The sequence below is a fragment of the Lupinus angustifolius genome, chromosome LG08 (genome assembly GCF_001865875.1).
Source record: "Lupinus angustifolius cultivar Tanjil chromosome LG08, LupAngTanjil_v1.0, whole genome shotgun sequence".
NCBI lineage: Eukaryota > Viridiplantae > Streptophyta > Magnoliopsida > Fabales > Fabaceae > Lupinus > Lupinus angustifolius.
The window spans coordinates 8,803,673-8,817,802 of NC_032016.1; the positions used below are offsets into that span (position 1 = coordinate 8,803,673).

A 14,130-nucleotide genomic window follows, 5' to 3' on the forward strand; every position below is an offset into this window, starting at 1 on the left:
ATATAGTTTTCATTTTTAAATTCAATAATTATATATTATAATTCAATCTTCATTTACTTTTATTCACTTTATTCTAAATCTTTATCCTGAATATTTATATTGATATTTGATTTTATTATTTTGAATGAAATTATGATTTTTAAATACACTGTGTTGACAAATATTATTTGATATTTTTAATTATTTTTCCCATAAACATCAATAAATAAATTTGAAAAAAAATATACTTTGAATGGACTTTTTATATTGAAAATTACCTAAAAATTGACTTTACTAAAATTTATTGTTGAAATTATTGATTTTTTAAAAGCAAATGGCCATAATCTCTAAAACAATTAATAATTGTTATATTATGATTATTATCGAAAGAAAAAGTTTGAAATAAAAGAATATTGGGTAAATAATGATTATTATATCACTTTAATCTATCAACAACAAATATAACAACACACGATTAATGAAATATCTATTTTACTCTAATAATTATCTCCTACTCCCGTACAATGATAATATATATATATATACTAATTGACTAATGGTGTAACAAAAAAATTAAATTAATATTACATTAAAATTAAACTCAATTTATTATAACATATTATAATTATACTTCTTTTAACTTCAAATAAATATTTCACAATTTTATATCTTATAAAATACTAGTTAGAGCATCTACAATTCAGAATAATATTTCCATTCTTATTTGGATATCACACATTATTTTATAATTTACTATAACTCCCCATAAAATAAGAACAACATCTACTTTTTTCCACAATCGTAAACATTATTCTTATTTGAGTCCCACAACCTACCCTAAACTTTTATATTTTACAATAAATATAGTAAAATATTAAGAATAACTACTTATTTATTAATAAATTAAAAATTATTATAATTTGTTATAAATATTAGAAATCGATTATAAATAAATAAAAAAGTAATTTTGTTGTTGACATGTAATCGGTAGAATTTTCATTTAAGGAAGACAAATTGAGGTTCTTCCATTTATTTTTAATTTTCGTTTCCGCAAAATTTAATTTTTTGTAATAATTCTAGATGTTTTGATGTTTTGGATATGTTTGTGCTTATATTTATTCCTAAATTATGTATTTTCATTGCCTTCTCTCATAACAATGAATGTTCTTATTTAGTCACTTTTGTTCTTATTTAAGAACAAATGCAAGGAATAAAAAGAGCGGAGAACAAAATAAAAATGTTATTATTCTATTAGGAACAACCTTAATAACAACTTTAAGAACAACCTTAAGTACAATCATTACCGTGGATGCATTTAGTATAACAACTTGTCGTATCATAAAAAGTTAAATGCATATTATTTTTGCACATTTTTGTCTCACATTTAGTGTTACTCTATGTGTCATGACTTGTGATTAGTTAGAAAATTACTTAAAAATTAAATTTTAACTTAAATATATTTTTTAACTAATTACAAGGTTATACACTAAGTGTGGAACAATAAATATACACCCATCTCATACCTAGAACTCGAACTCTTGTGTATTACGTCAAGTGGTTTTGGAAAGGTATCTATCACCATACGCCTACTGTTTCATGAGGGTGAAGTAAGAGTCATATACTGCACATCTTAGCTTAAATGGATAAAAGATATGATATTAGTTTTTATTATTTTTTAATTTTACTGTATTTTAGTATTATTATAACAATATATTTAATATTAAAGAAATACTTTTACTGATTATTTTGAATTATTATTAATTATGATTTAAAAACTAATCATAAAATAATAAAAATTAATTAATGAATCAGAAATTGAATTAAATTTAAAATAATGTGAATCTACATGGTGGTTTCTTACTGTGCATGCAAAACATGATATGGTCCTATCATAAAGATTTTATGTTTCAAAACATCTCCCAAACCATGTTTAAATCAATTATAATAAAATATAAATTGAAAAATAACAAATATTTAATTTTTTAAACTAATATATTATATTTTGATTGATACAATATATGTTTCAGAACTTAGTTTAACACAACAGATCCTTATATGTCGAGAACAGACACTATGACATGTGGACGAAACACATTATAAATACTTGCCAATCACTACTCATCTCAAATATTACTGCCTCATTGCTATCCGTATCCACATTCAATGCCCAATAGTAACATTACTCTTTCAGGTAGAATTCTTAAATATAAAATCATTTAATTAAAGATAAATAAATCATTTAGTCATTTTCAACATTTATCATGTTATTGCTTTCCCATATTTATTAGATATGGAATCTCATTACATTTCTTTCGGACAATTTGCGAAATCATATTCGTCTGTATTGACTATTTTATTATATTCCCATTTTATTTTACTAGTATTCGTCTATATTGACTATTTTAATATTTTACCATATTATTTTACTAGTATTAATAATCTGCAAAGTAAAAAGCCAAATCACGTAGTACCCACCTTCCATTTGAAAATCTTGAGGAAAATAAGTTTACGGGAAACGTGGTCAACGAGGGAATGATGGTAGGGTAGGTGAATATGACTTATATGGTAACTAAGTACGCGTTTTGTTCGTATTTTTTTAATAACTTTCTTTTTATTAACTACTTATTTGATGAATAAGTATCCTCACTTCACTCCTAACGATATAACTAGTATTCTGTAAATCGGACTCAACAGTCCAACAGATCTCACCTTTTGGTAGAATTTAAAAATGGTTTTGATTTGCATTTTTATTACATGAGGGTTGAATTGCTTTAAACCGTAGCATTTTTGTTTAATTGTATTAAATTCAGTTAAACTGGATTAACTCGGGAAGTAAATCAGACGACTTACTTAAAAATTAAAAAGACGGAACACTATTCTAATATCTTTGTTTCACTCCAGTACAAAAAAGATGAAACGAAACACTACTATAATCTTTTGTTTTACTCGAATCCAAAAAAATAATAAAGAGTTGTTATTTTAATATAATTATTAATTATATAAAATTTTATATTTATATATAATTATATATTTATAAATAAAAATTATTAATTATATATAAAATTATCCAATCAAACCAAACAATTTAATTATTTAAACTAATTAAACATAATATGAAATCTCTACTAGATTTACATCTCAATGGAGTTCATAACCTTTCGTTCACTAAAGTCAAAATCTAACATTTGTCACTAATTTAGTAAAATACATGCAAATTATTTAAGTAATATTTTGAACTGCAAGACCAAAGTTTATTTATGCTCTATTTCCTCCCCACTCTCTATTATCAGCACACAGAACAGTGAGGCTCAGACTCACTCAAGCACTGAGTTCCAAACACGAACCACTCCTTCGAGTTCAAACTTGAATCAGGTGCTTATCTTTCTTCTTCATTTTTAAATATAATATTCATTTGCGTATAGAATATGTGATTTCAGTTTCTATAGATGGTGCATTTGTCCCTTCATGCAAATCTGTTATATTTCATTCTATCATATGAACATCAAGGAATTCTTATATTTTTTTTACAAAGTTGTTATCTTATAATCTTATCTAATATTATTAATAGGTTGGTGATATTGAAGAGAAGAGAAAATTGATGGATCGATTGCTTAATAAACAACCATCACGGTGGTGGATAGACAGCCATAGCTTAACTAAACGATCTCCATGGCTTCAAGCTACTCTCCATGGTATCCATTTTCTTCCTCATTAATTTTACTCTAGGAAATTATTATAGATGGAGATCAATAATCACGTTTATATTATTGATTTGAATCATAATAATGTCTTGTTAGGTATAGCTCACGTTGTCCTATCAGTCATTGCGTAAAAGGAATAGAGATCAAGTGTACAAAGATTTAGCGTTAAATTGTGTACCAACTAACTCTATCAAAACCGTGTCAATTAGTTCTGGAAAAAAATTATTAAAATACAATTTTTTTTTTAACGTAGTATCTTTGTTCGGAAAATTTACACATGTGGTGCACCTTGACCGAAAAATTACGGTTTTGGTGCACCTTTTAAAAAAATTACTAAACTAGTATAACTTTTTAGAAACAATATAATTTTTTTTTAAACTCCCCCCTAAATCGTCAATGGGGGAGGAGTTTTATACTTTTATTTTTTTTTTATTTTTTTTCTATCCCCTGAATCGGCAACTGGAGAGTTTTTTGAATTTTTTTTAACTTGCAGGAGTTATATTATTAGTTGTAGGGTTTAATTTTTCAAACACAGATCCTAACAACACATAACATAATAAATTTTGTCAACCCTAACCCTAATAACAGAACACAATAATAAGACATTATTATGACTTTAAGACATATGGCTAGTGTAGGTGTAATATATTAATATATTATATGTTAATATTTATTATATTATATATTAATATTTATTATATACTATTTAATAAAAATAATAATATTATATTTAAAAATTTAATATAAAAAGTAATTTAATTAATAATTTTAGGTGTGCCTATTTAAAAATGGGTCTTTTAAGTATATCTAATTGAAGATTTACCGACTTATTTAAAGGTCTTATAACAAATAGACTATTATATGGACTTCTTGGCCAGGTTTAATTTTTAAAAATAGTAAAACATGCCAAACCTTAATTGTTATATGTTATATAAGTTTGGTTTGTTGAAGTGAAAATCCAACCTCCCATTTTATGCCATATGGCTGAGTTTAGATGCGAAATCATGACATGAGAATGAAGGACATAAGTAAATAAATAAATGTATATTTAGTTTTCTGATACGATATATATTTTTAAAGCTTCTCAAACTGAACTCTTACAAGTGAGGGTTACAATCTCCATACTATTATATTTTAAGTGTAAAGTTTAGAATTCTTTGGCAATCTATGACATACATATACCTGGAATGCCACCAAGACCTTTTCATAAGCATATATACTAATAGAATATAGTTATGGTCTATGATTTTATTATTTTTGAGAGTGGAAAAGAGAAATTAACTTTTTTAGAATTAAACATGGTTTTGTTTATGACAGAGCTGAATGAGAAGACAAATACAATGTTAAAGTTAATTGAAGAAGATGCAGATTCTTTTGCAAAACGTGCAGAGATGTATTACAAGAAGAGACCAGAGCTTATAAGCATGGTTGAAGATTTCTATAGGACACATCGCTCTTTAGCTGAGCGCTATGATCAAGTGAAACCTGACACTGGGATTCACCCACTACCCAAGAATAATGCAGGTTCCCCTACTCATGCTTCACACAAAAAGTGGTTGAGTTTTGGAGATAATGTTTATGATAGTTATTCTGAGAAGTCTGTGGATTCTGAAGTTGATAATCCATATAAAGAGGAGGAAGAGGAAGAAGAGAAAGAGAGATATACCAGCAGCACAAAAGAGAAGGATATTGGGTTTGTGAATGTGGAAGCAAATAATGATGAGGTAATGAAGGTGACGAAAGATATTGAGATACATAATGAAGAGAACAAGGTTGATAATGATGAAATCAAGGAGAAAGATACAACTTATTATGATGAAGTAATGATGCTGAGGGAAGAAGTAGAAAGGCTTAGAAATGATAATAGAGTACAGAAGGAACGATTAAAGCAGAAAGATGAAGAGAAAATACAAGTGATAAGACACATGAGTGTAGCAATAGATATCTTGAAGCAGGAGAATGTAAGGATAAGAAGCTTCATCGTTAAGTTGTGTAAGAAGACATAGAAGAACCCATTTCAGGTCAATAAACTCATGGGGGCATTCGAATCGGATTGCAGTAAATGAGAATGTAGCTCTCTAATTTGAGTAAGAATCATTTTCAAAAATAATCGGAAATACAACTTGTTATTAAATATTTCTCGTTTTAATTACAATAAAATAACATTTTTTCATAAGAACTTCATTCTCTAGTACAGCTTAAACACCTGAATTGATCTGAAATGATATAAACACACTTAAAATGTTAGCAGGTCTTAAATTCTAGAACCATTATTGTTACTCCCTAATGTAGGAAAAAGAGGCTCAATATCTGGTGATAGTGTAGGAGAGGCTAAAGGGGTATCTGGTAACATAGTTGGTGCTGCTGAGATGGTTGAAAAATGCATGTTTTGTAGAAGCTAGTAGGGAAGACAAACAAATAGTGAAAGTCTATGCATGGGATAATTGGAATCTTATGTTACTAATTTTCTTTATAGGCTCTTATGCTACTATTATTTATTCATTCATTCATTCCTTATTTAATTTGGACGGTTTTTGAGTCACTTGATTTAGGGGGGTAGCACAATCTATCTTGTGGCTTAAAGTTTAACTATTGTTGTTGTCACGTGATATATGAACAATATCCAATTCTAAAGTTCAACATTTTAGAATATAAACATGAAATTATTGACCTAAAGACTACATTTATCTTAGAAGGTTGTAAGATTGTTTTGAAAATTATACAAGCATGAATATAAAAAAATATGAGACATTGTTAAAAGGGAGAGGGAAACATGCTTTATATAATTTAACCTTGTGCCACCTATGAAAACTTTTGTCACATTTCAACAAGGAAGAAAACATGTGAAACTAAGATATGTTTTTTATTGTTGGCTAGATCACACCACTTTTTAATATAAATGACAATGATATGATTGTGGTATGGTAGAATCCAAGGATCAGTGACAAATAACTGAGATTCCAGTGGGGCCAGTCTAACTAACATTCAGGTTGTTCTTTCCTTTCAATGTCATTATTCGACAAAAACGCCGTAGATTCTTCTATTGACATAATGTTGGGATGGCCGAGTTGGTCTAAGGCGCCAGATTAAGGTTCTGGTCCGAAAGGGCGTGGGTTCAAATCCCACTCTCAACATTTCGTTGTTTTTCTGACAAATAAATTTATATCCTGAACGTTTTGACTTATTTGCTAAGTTGAAAATGAATAGTTGTAGTTATTACTGAATTACGTTGTCCAATTAAATTACGAATGTCTTTGTATCAATTCAATAGAATTTTTTCTAATAATGAATAATATATATATATATCATTGCATTCTGATCGAGACCAAAGCAATGAATCAATCATGAGTTATGTTGTAAAAGAAAATGGAAACACAATAAATAAATAACGTTACACGGCTACACCTACTTATGATTAAACACTAGAGATATCGTGAATGAGAAGTATGCTACACACATACATAGAATAATAAGGACATCTCTCACGGTTTTAGAAACTTCAACAATCTTAATATTTAAGAAAATTATAAATATTTGTGCTCAATATCACCATAATTATGGTTACCATATGGTTTCAATATCTCTTAAAATCTTGACATATCAAGATTTGTTATGAGATTTGTTATGGTCGATGTTAAAACTTTCATCTCCTAAGCTGATTAATGAACCATACCATAGAAATATATATTCAAAGACTTAGATTTATTGGGAATATCTATACTCTCCACTTTTGGTTGTTTGTTTCATAAGTCAGGTTCCTTTGCAACTGATTCTAAAAAATTACTATAAACCCAGTAATAACAAGATCCACAATATACTGAAGGTATAGGACAATTCCGGAAATTACCCGTGTATCATGTTCCACACAATGTGCATTGGTTAATAGTTTTCGGGTACACATCTGTTGTCACAAGCGCATGACACATGAAGTGGCACAAAATGTAGGATAGCAAATGTAATCTCATAGTTTCCTACAACTCTAGTCATAAATGCACCGAAAAAGATGTGGCCTGAAAGATTACGACGATAAGGATCTTAATATTCTACCATTCAGGTTTTCAGAAAAACTTGTGAATTGTTGTAGTATTTTTCTTAATCCATATTTTTCTGATGAATTTTTTTCCTCCATATTAGAAACCTCTCTCATATCTCACATGAAAAATGAAAAATTATAAACATGTCATATGATTGTCGTTTTTCAAATATAAAAACAAAAAACCGGTATTAAATTTTGATTCAAGAATCATAATTGATCACTAATCTTTTATTAAAACTAATGAAGATGGATTATAATTATAACGAACTATGTAAAAATAATGTACTAAGAAAACTATGCTAATATAAATTATGTAAATTTATATTTTTATTGATTTAGAGTGCAATGCACCATATACTTGCACTATAAAATATATGCACAATAGCTTATCTATTACTGAAAATGACCATGGCTAAAATTTTGTAACGCCTCTAATTGCTACTGAACCAGTAACTGTGGCTAATGTAATTGTAAGTTTGTAACGTTCTTTCACAGATTAACCACGGTTTATTACCAGTGGTAAACAAGATCTTCTTTTGTTGCTAGTATATAAATAAAATTGATATATTCGGACACTAAAACTTTCTTTAAGACACCAGTTTTGCTTAATTAAGAAGAATCTATTTAAATTGAGTTACATAAGATTCTTAAACATGCTTATGGTTATTAAACCATTCTCTATAGCAGTTGTCCCAAAACTTTTATGGTTATGATTATCAGCAACATGATTTTGGCACCTACTTATGTTGTTTGTAATTAATTACAAGAACAAAAGTGGTCACCCATAATGGTTGTCCATTTTGATTGATTAGTTTTTTTGTTCAAAGGTTTGCACTTTTTTATAATTGGAATAAACTCAGATATATTTTATTTTAAATTTTTAGTCATAGGTATTCTTCATCAAAATAATTATGCTCGAGTCACATTATGGGTAGTAATCTTATTAAGATAATATAACTTCATATTAGTGGATACACGCATTTTGTGGATTAAGTGTAAATCAATGTCAACTACGGATGGCAAGAGGGTGGATATGGGTGGATATGGCGTGAGTAGTATTTTCTCGTTCCCAAACTTGTACTATTTATGAGTTTCAATGCGAATGAGTATATGTAGGTACTTAACATGTTTTTATATTTTATTATATATTTATATATTTTGTAATAATCATTATATAAAAAAAATTATTTCATAAATAATAAGATATTTATATGTTAAATTTACGATGGTAGTTAACTCGCTCCAATTTATTATGAATTAATAATAAAGTAGATAATATATAATATTAAAATAACAATAAAAAAGATTAATATAAATAAAAATTTAATTAAATATAAGTTTATAAATATATGAGTACTTGAAAAGCGAATACTGTAAAACTTATGTTCACTCATATATTATTATTGCGGATACTCTTTACGAGTATTTTTCTGGGTATCCATGATTGGATTTTTTTATCATTCCTAATGTCAACCTTCTCTATAATAAAATGATAGATCCTTTTGTTTTATAATATTTGTAATAAATGTCATCATATATTCTTTAAAGATGATATTGACCTCTACATAGAATTTGTTGTAGGTTTGACAAAAACTCACGTGTAGAAATCTTCCAAGGAAGGTAATGTTTCTCAACTTTTAGTACTTTTCCCATAAATAGGAATTAGCATAGAAAAAGCCAAAGCTATTCCTACATTGTGTTTGTTTCAGAGAAGAAAAGTTAAGGAAAAAAAAGTTGAGAAAACAAAACTTCAGATAAGAAAATGGGTAAAAAAATGTGATGGTTTTTTAGTTGTTCGATATGATAGAAAATGGAAAGAAATTGGAGAGAAAACAATATAATTATTATTAATAATGATATTTTCTTTGTATTATGTAGGATATTCATCACTCTGTGAGTAAAGAACTAATCTCTTTTGTGATGTGTAATTGTCCCTCCCAATAAATGTCTAACACAAGAATCGAATGACTGACATTTTTGTCTTTATGGATCTAGTAGGAATTTACACCACTAAATTAACACCATATTGTTTATTAATAATGACATTGACATGTATGTATTAATTTGTTTTCTTTGGAATTTTAGGAAATTATCGACATTTATAGGTATGATTAATATGAAATACGATTTTTTAAATGTATAACGAGTTAGAGACGAGAAAATCTCTCACTAATTTTCTCGTACAAAGATTTGTTATCTCAAAGTACGTCACAAATCACGTCCTAAACCAATGAAAACATGTCATGTCAATTAAAAAAATCAAATATTCATTATTTTCACTGTTTTTCCTTATCATCGTTAGTTTGAAACATGGTTTGGGACATACTTTTAGACAATCGATCTTGATCCAATTTTTTCTACTTGTTTTTTCTCCCAATAATGGAGAAAAACATAATGGCTTGTGTAGATGTATACAAGAGTGTGAGAATGCATTAACATTAGGAATGAAAATGAGTCAGGTAAGGTTTGCTTCTAACTCGACCACAAGTGTTGTTCATATTATTTTTGGACACTAGTCCAACCTAGACCAAAGGTAAACTAATCCTAAGTGTCAACAATGTTAAATTTTGAAATTAAACTTAATCTAAAATCTGATTAAATATAATGTTATTCAATTTAAATAAAGTTTTTTGAATTTTATTCATTATTTTATATACGTAATTTAAGATATGAAATGAAATATATAATTGGGATTATTATTTAATATTAGAGCAATATTGACGTTCCTTGGTGATGTAGGTAGCAAACTACTTATATCAGCGTGATATGAGCGATATGCAAAAAAATTTAGGGTGTGTTTACTTTGACCATTTTTTGTTTTCATTTTCAATGGAATTAGAAAATGAGTGTGAAAACATATTTGTCTTGTTGTTTTCATTTCGTATTTCAGAAAACATGACATTCATTTCCTAAAATTTTGAAAATGAAAAAATATCATTTCCAACATTTCCAAAAATGAAGTAATGACATTTCATTGAATTTTTTTAAGACATTTTACTTCATTGTTCTATATCATTTGATGTTTTAACATTTTCATATTATTCAAAAAAAAAATTATGTATTCTAAACTCAAGACACATTTATATTTTACTTTCCTATTATATCCTTATATATTACTCTTCTTTTCACTACATGTTTCTTCATTTCTTTTTTTGATACATTTTTCAAATGCATTAAATATGATTATTTTAGTCAAATTGTATTGAATTTTTTATCATTTCATAATTTCTTAAAGTATGTACACAATCTTAAACATCAAATGATGTTACTCTCTCACTTATCAATAAAACACTAAAATCAAATGATAAGTACTTTCAGACCACCATATATCCTCATAATAGAATTTATTTATTTATATCTCAACATAATAACTTTTTTCGCAACTCTTATAATATTGTTGAAATAGTTCAACGATAAGTATAATAATATATGATTTTGGTATAAAAATTGACGTCTCTTGAATTTACTGCAACCTTAATTAAATAATATAGCATTTTTATATTACTAATTTATGTTAGCTTTTAAGAGCACTTCCAACTGCATGATGCTCGTTATAACCTTCCACATGTCTTTGTGGTAGTTAATGATCAAATTTATCTATTAAAGATGATTAATATATTATTGACATAAAATCCGTTGAAAAATAAAATGCAAATATGAGATATGAAGATATCCGACGAAATCAACGGTATTATCACTTTAGTTATTAAAATTTAGAATTGAACTGGTTATAAAGGCAAGTGTCATGGTTTCTGAAGTTTACAATGAATGATTTTGAAAACGATAATAAAAAACATGTTTTCAAGAAATGAAAACTTTTTTTTGAAAATGAAAATAGGAAATAGAAATATAAAACATTTCTTGAAATCAAACACACCCTTATGTTTCGTTTTTTTCTAGACTTTCCTCTTGGATTTTCTCTGATAATTTTGTGTGAGTCTATGTTTTTCAAAGACTCATTTGGGTTTATATTTATTAGTGAACTAGTTTTTTTGTACAAAAAAAAAAAAGTATAAATTCTCCTCATCCTTATACTTAATTCAAAATTTTATTACTAGATTATTTAATATTTTCATAATTTTTTAGAGATAATCATCAATAAATAAAAAATTAATCCTAACTATCTTCTAGATATTTCATATTTTATTATTTATTGAAATAAATTTATTTATTAATTAAAAAATGTGTAACAAAGTAATAAAGAATATTATCTTGTGTTCTTCTCATCAGTTTTTATTAAAAAATGATAAGTAGCAAGTAGCAACCAATAAAACTGAATTTTAGCAAACAATCAAATATTTAATTTTATTTTCAAAATTAAGCTTTTTTACTAATTAGAAAGAGCGTAAAAACTGATAAGCACGTTTATCAGTTGTTTATCTAGTCAAAAATTTTACAAATATATAATAATAAATATTAATATTGATCATTTATATTTGAATTAAAACAACCTATTAACTTTATTTAATTATTTTATTTCAAAATTATTTATTAAAATATTCATAAAAAGGCAATTCTAGATTTTTTGTGTTAAACAAAATTGGTGTTCTTAATGGTATTATATTTTAGTAATATTATCCTTCAATCTTTAGAATAAACATACAACAATGTTATTTATCTCTCTTACTATACAGAAAAGATAAAGTGTTCACATAATTAAGAATGTACATCTGCTGATTAGTCATTCTATGCGTTAGAAGATATGATTTGTCAGAGAAATATTTAATAATTATAAATTTAATTTAAATAATTTTCTCAACCAATCAAAATTGATGGTTTATGTAGTGGTACAAAAAATGGGACAACATACGGTCGCACTTACTTATGCTTATACCCATAATATATATTTAGAGTGAATTACACTGACATCTCCTGAGTTTTAGTGAAATTACACAAATCACTCATCACTTTTTTACACTTACACAAACCCCATACTTTTTATACTTTTATTACACCAATCACCCCTGCACGAGAAATAAGTGTAATATTTTAAACAAAAAATGTGATAAATATAATTAAGTTAATCAAAACATATATATTGTGGAGACAAGTCCAAATAATATATGAGTCAATACATCTTTATTATTTTTGGTTCGTTACAATAAAGTATAAGAGTGATTTAAACAATATCCTTAGAACTGTTGATGCATTTTGTAACAAAGAATAATGAAAATACATTAATTTGTATATTATTTGGACTTGTCTCAACAATATCATGTTTTGTTTAACTTAATTGCATTTATCATATTTTTTTGTTTAAAAGATTACACATATTTCTCATGCGGATGTGGTCAGTGTAATGAAAGTATCAAAATTAGGAGTTTGTCTATGTGTAAAAGTGAGGAATGATTTGTGTAATTTCACTAAAACTCATAGAGTGTCAGTTTAATTTACTCTTATATTTATGCTACTTGTCAAAGTATCCCCATACAATAAGATACTAGAATAATAATAAAAATATAATATATACAAATATTTATTATAAAATAATAATAAAGTAGATAATAATTCTTAAAATAATAATGTATAAAATATGATTATTGTCTAATTACTAAAATTTATTATAAAACAATAATAAATTAGATAAAATATATTCTTAAAATATATATAAAAATAAAATATACAAAAACTTAATTAAAAATAAATTTATAAATATACGGGTGCTCATATAGTAAATATTATAAATTTTATTCCTATGCATAAATTATTATGAGTACTGGTTACAAAGTATTTTTATGGGTATCAATAAATCAGACTTTTTTGTCATTTCTAGATAACCATATACACAATTACATATTTATACAATTATTATAATCCCATCTACTTTAGTCACCTATACCTAATATGAGGTAAAGAGTATTAGGCATTATTTTATGATATAGTAAGATTTAAGATCACACAAATCATGTTTCTAGAGGAGTAATTAAGATAAGGCTCATTTATCTCAAATCATTATCTACCATTCCTTCTAGAAGATTGTGGGTACAAATCACTGTTGGGAGATGCACTAGTTGCCATGTTTCCTGAAAATGGTACCATATCTTCTATTCTAAAAAATGTGTCATTTTATCTGTGGTCAGAAATATATTTTATCATTAAATTTTTAACTTAAATATATATTTTTAATCAATAAAATTAAATGACACATAAAATGATACACTGTATTTGTACGGTAGATATTGACCCCTAGAAAACTATGACAAACTTACTTGAGGCGATTCCTTCCTTCACCTTTTTAATAATGACACTTCCATTTGTGGACTCCTTTGTTTAGAAACTTTGTCATGTCCTTGTTACCAAAAGTGTCACACAAGAGACCCCACTTTTTTTTCCGGATTAATGATATATCCTCTACTAAATTATTCTATCTATAAGAAAGTAGCACATATTATTTAAAAATCAATTACTAATATG

At 26.4% G+C, this 14,130-nt stretch overlaps 1 protein-coding gene and 1 non-coding gene across 2 annotated transcripts; both read left to right on the plus strand.

Annotated features, from left to right (window-relative positions):
* Positions 3,550-5,718, plus strand: LOC109354163 (protein NETWORKED 3A-like). The gene is made up of 2 exons (XM_019596510.1): positions 3,550-3,671; positions 4,998-5,718. Exons 1-2 carry the CDS (start codon positions 3,578-3,580, stop codon positions 5,684-5,686), a joined length of 783 nt encoding a protein of 260 aa, XP_019452055.1. The 5' UTR covers positions 3,550-3,577; the 3' UTR covers positions 5,687-5,718.
* Positions 6,734-6,814, plus strand: TRNAL-AAG. Its single transcript has one exon. It is a non-coding gene; the product is annotated as a tRNA-Leu (tRNA).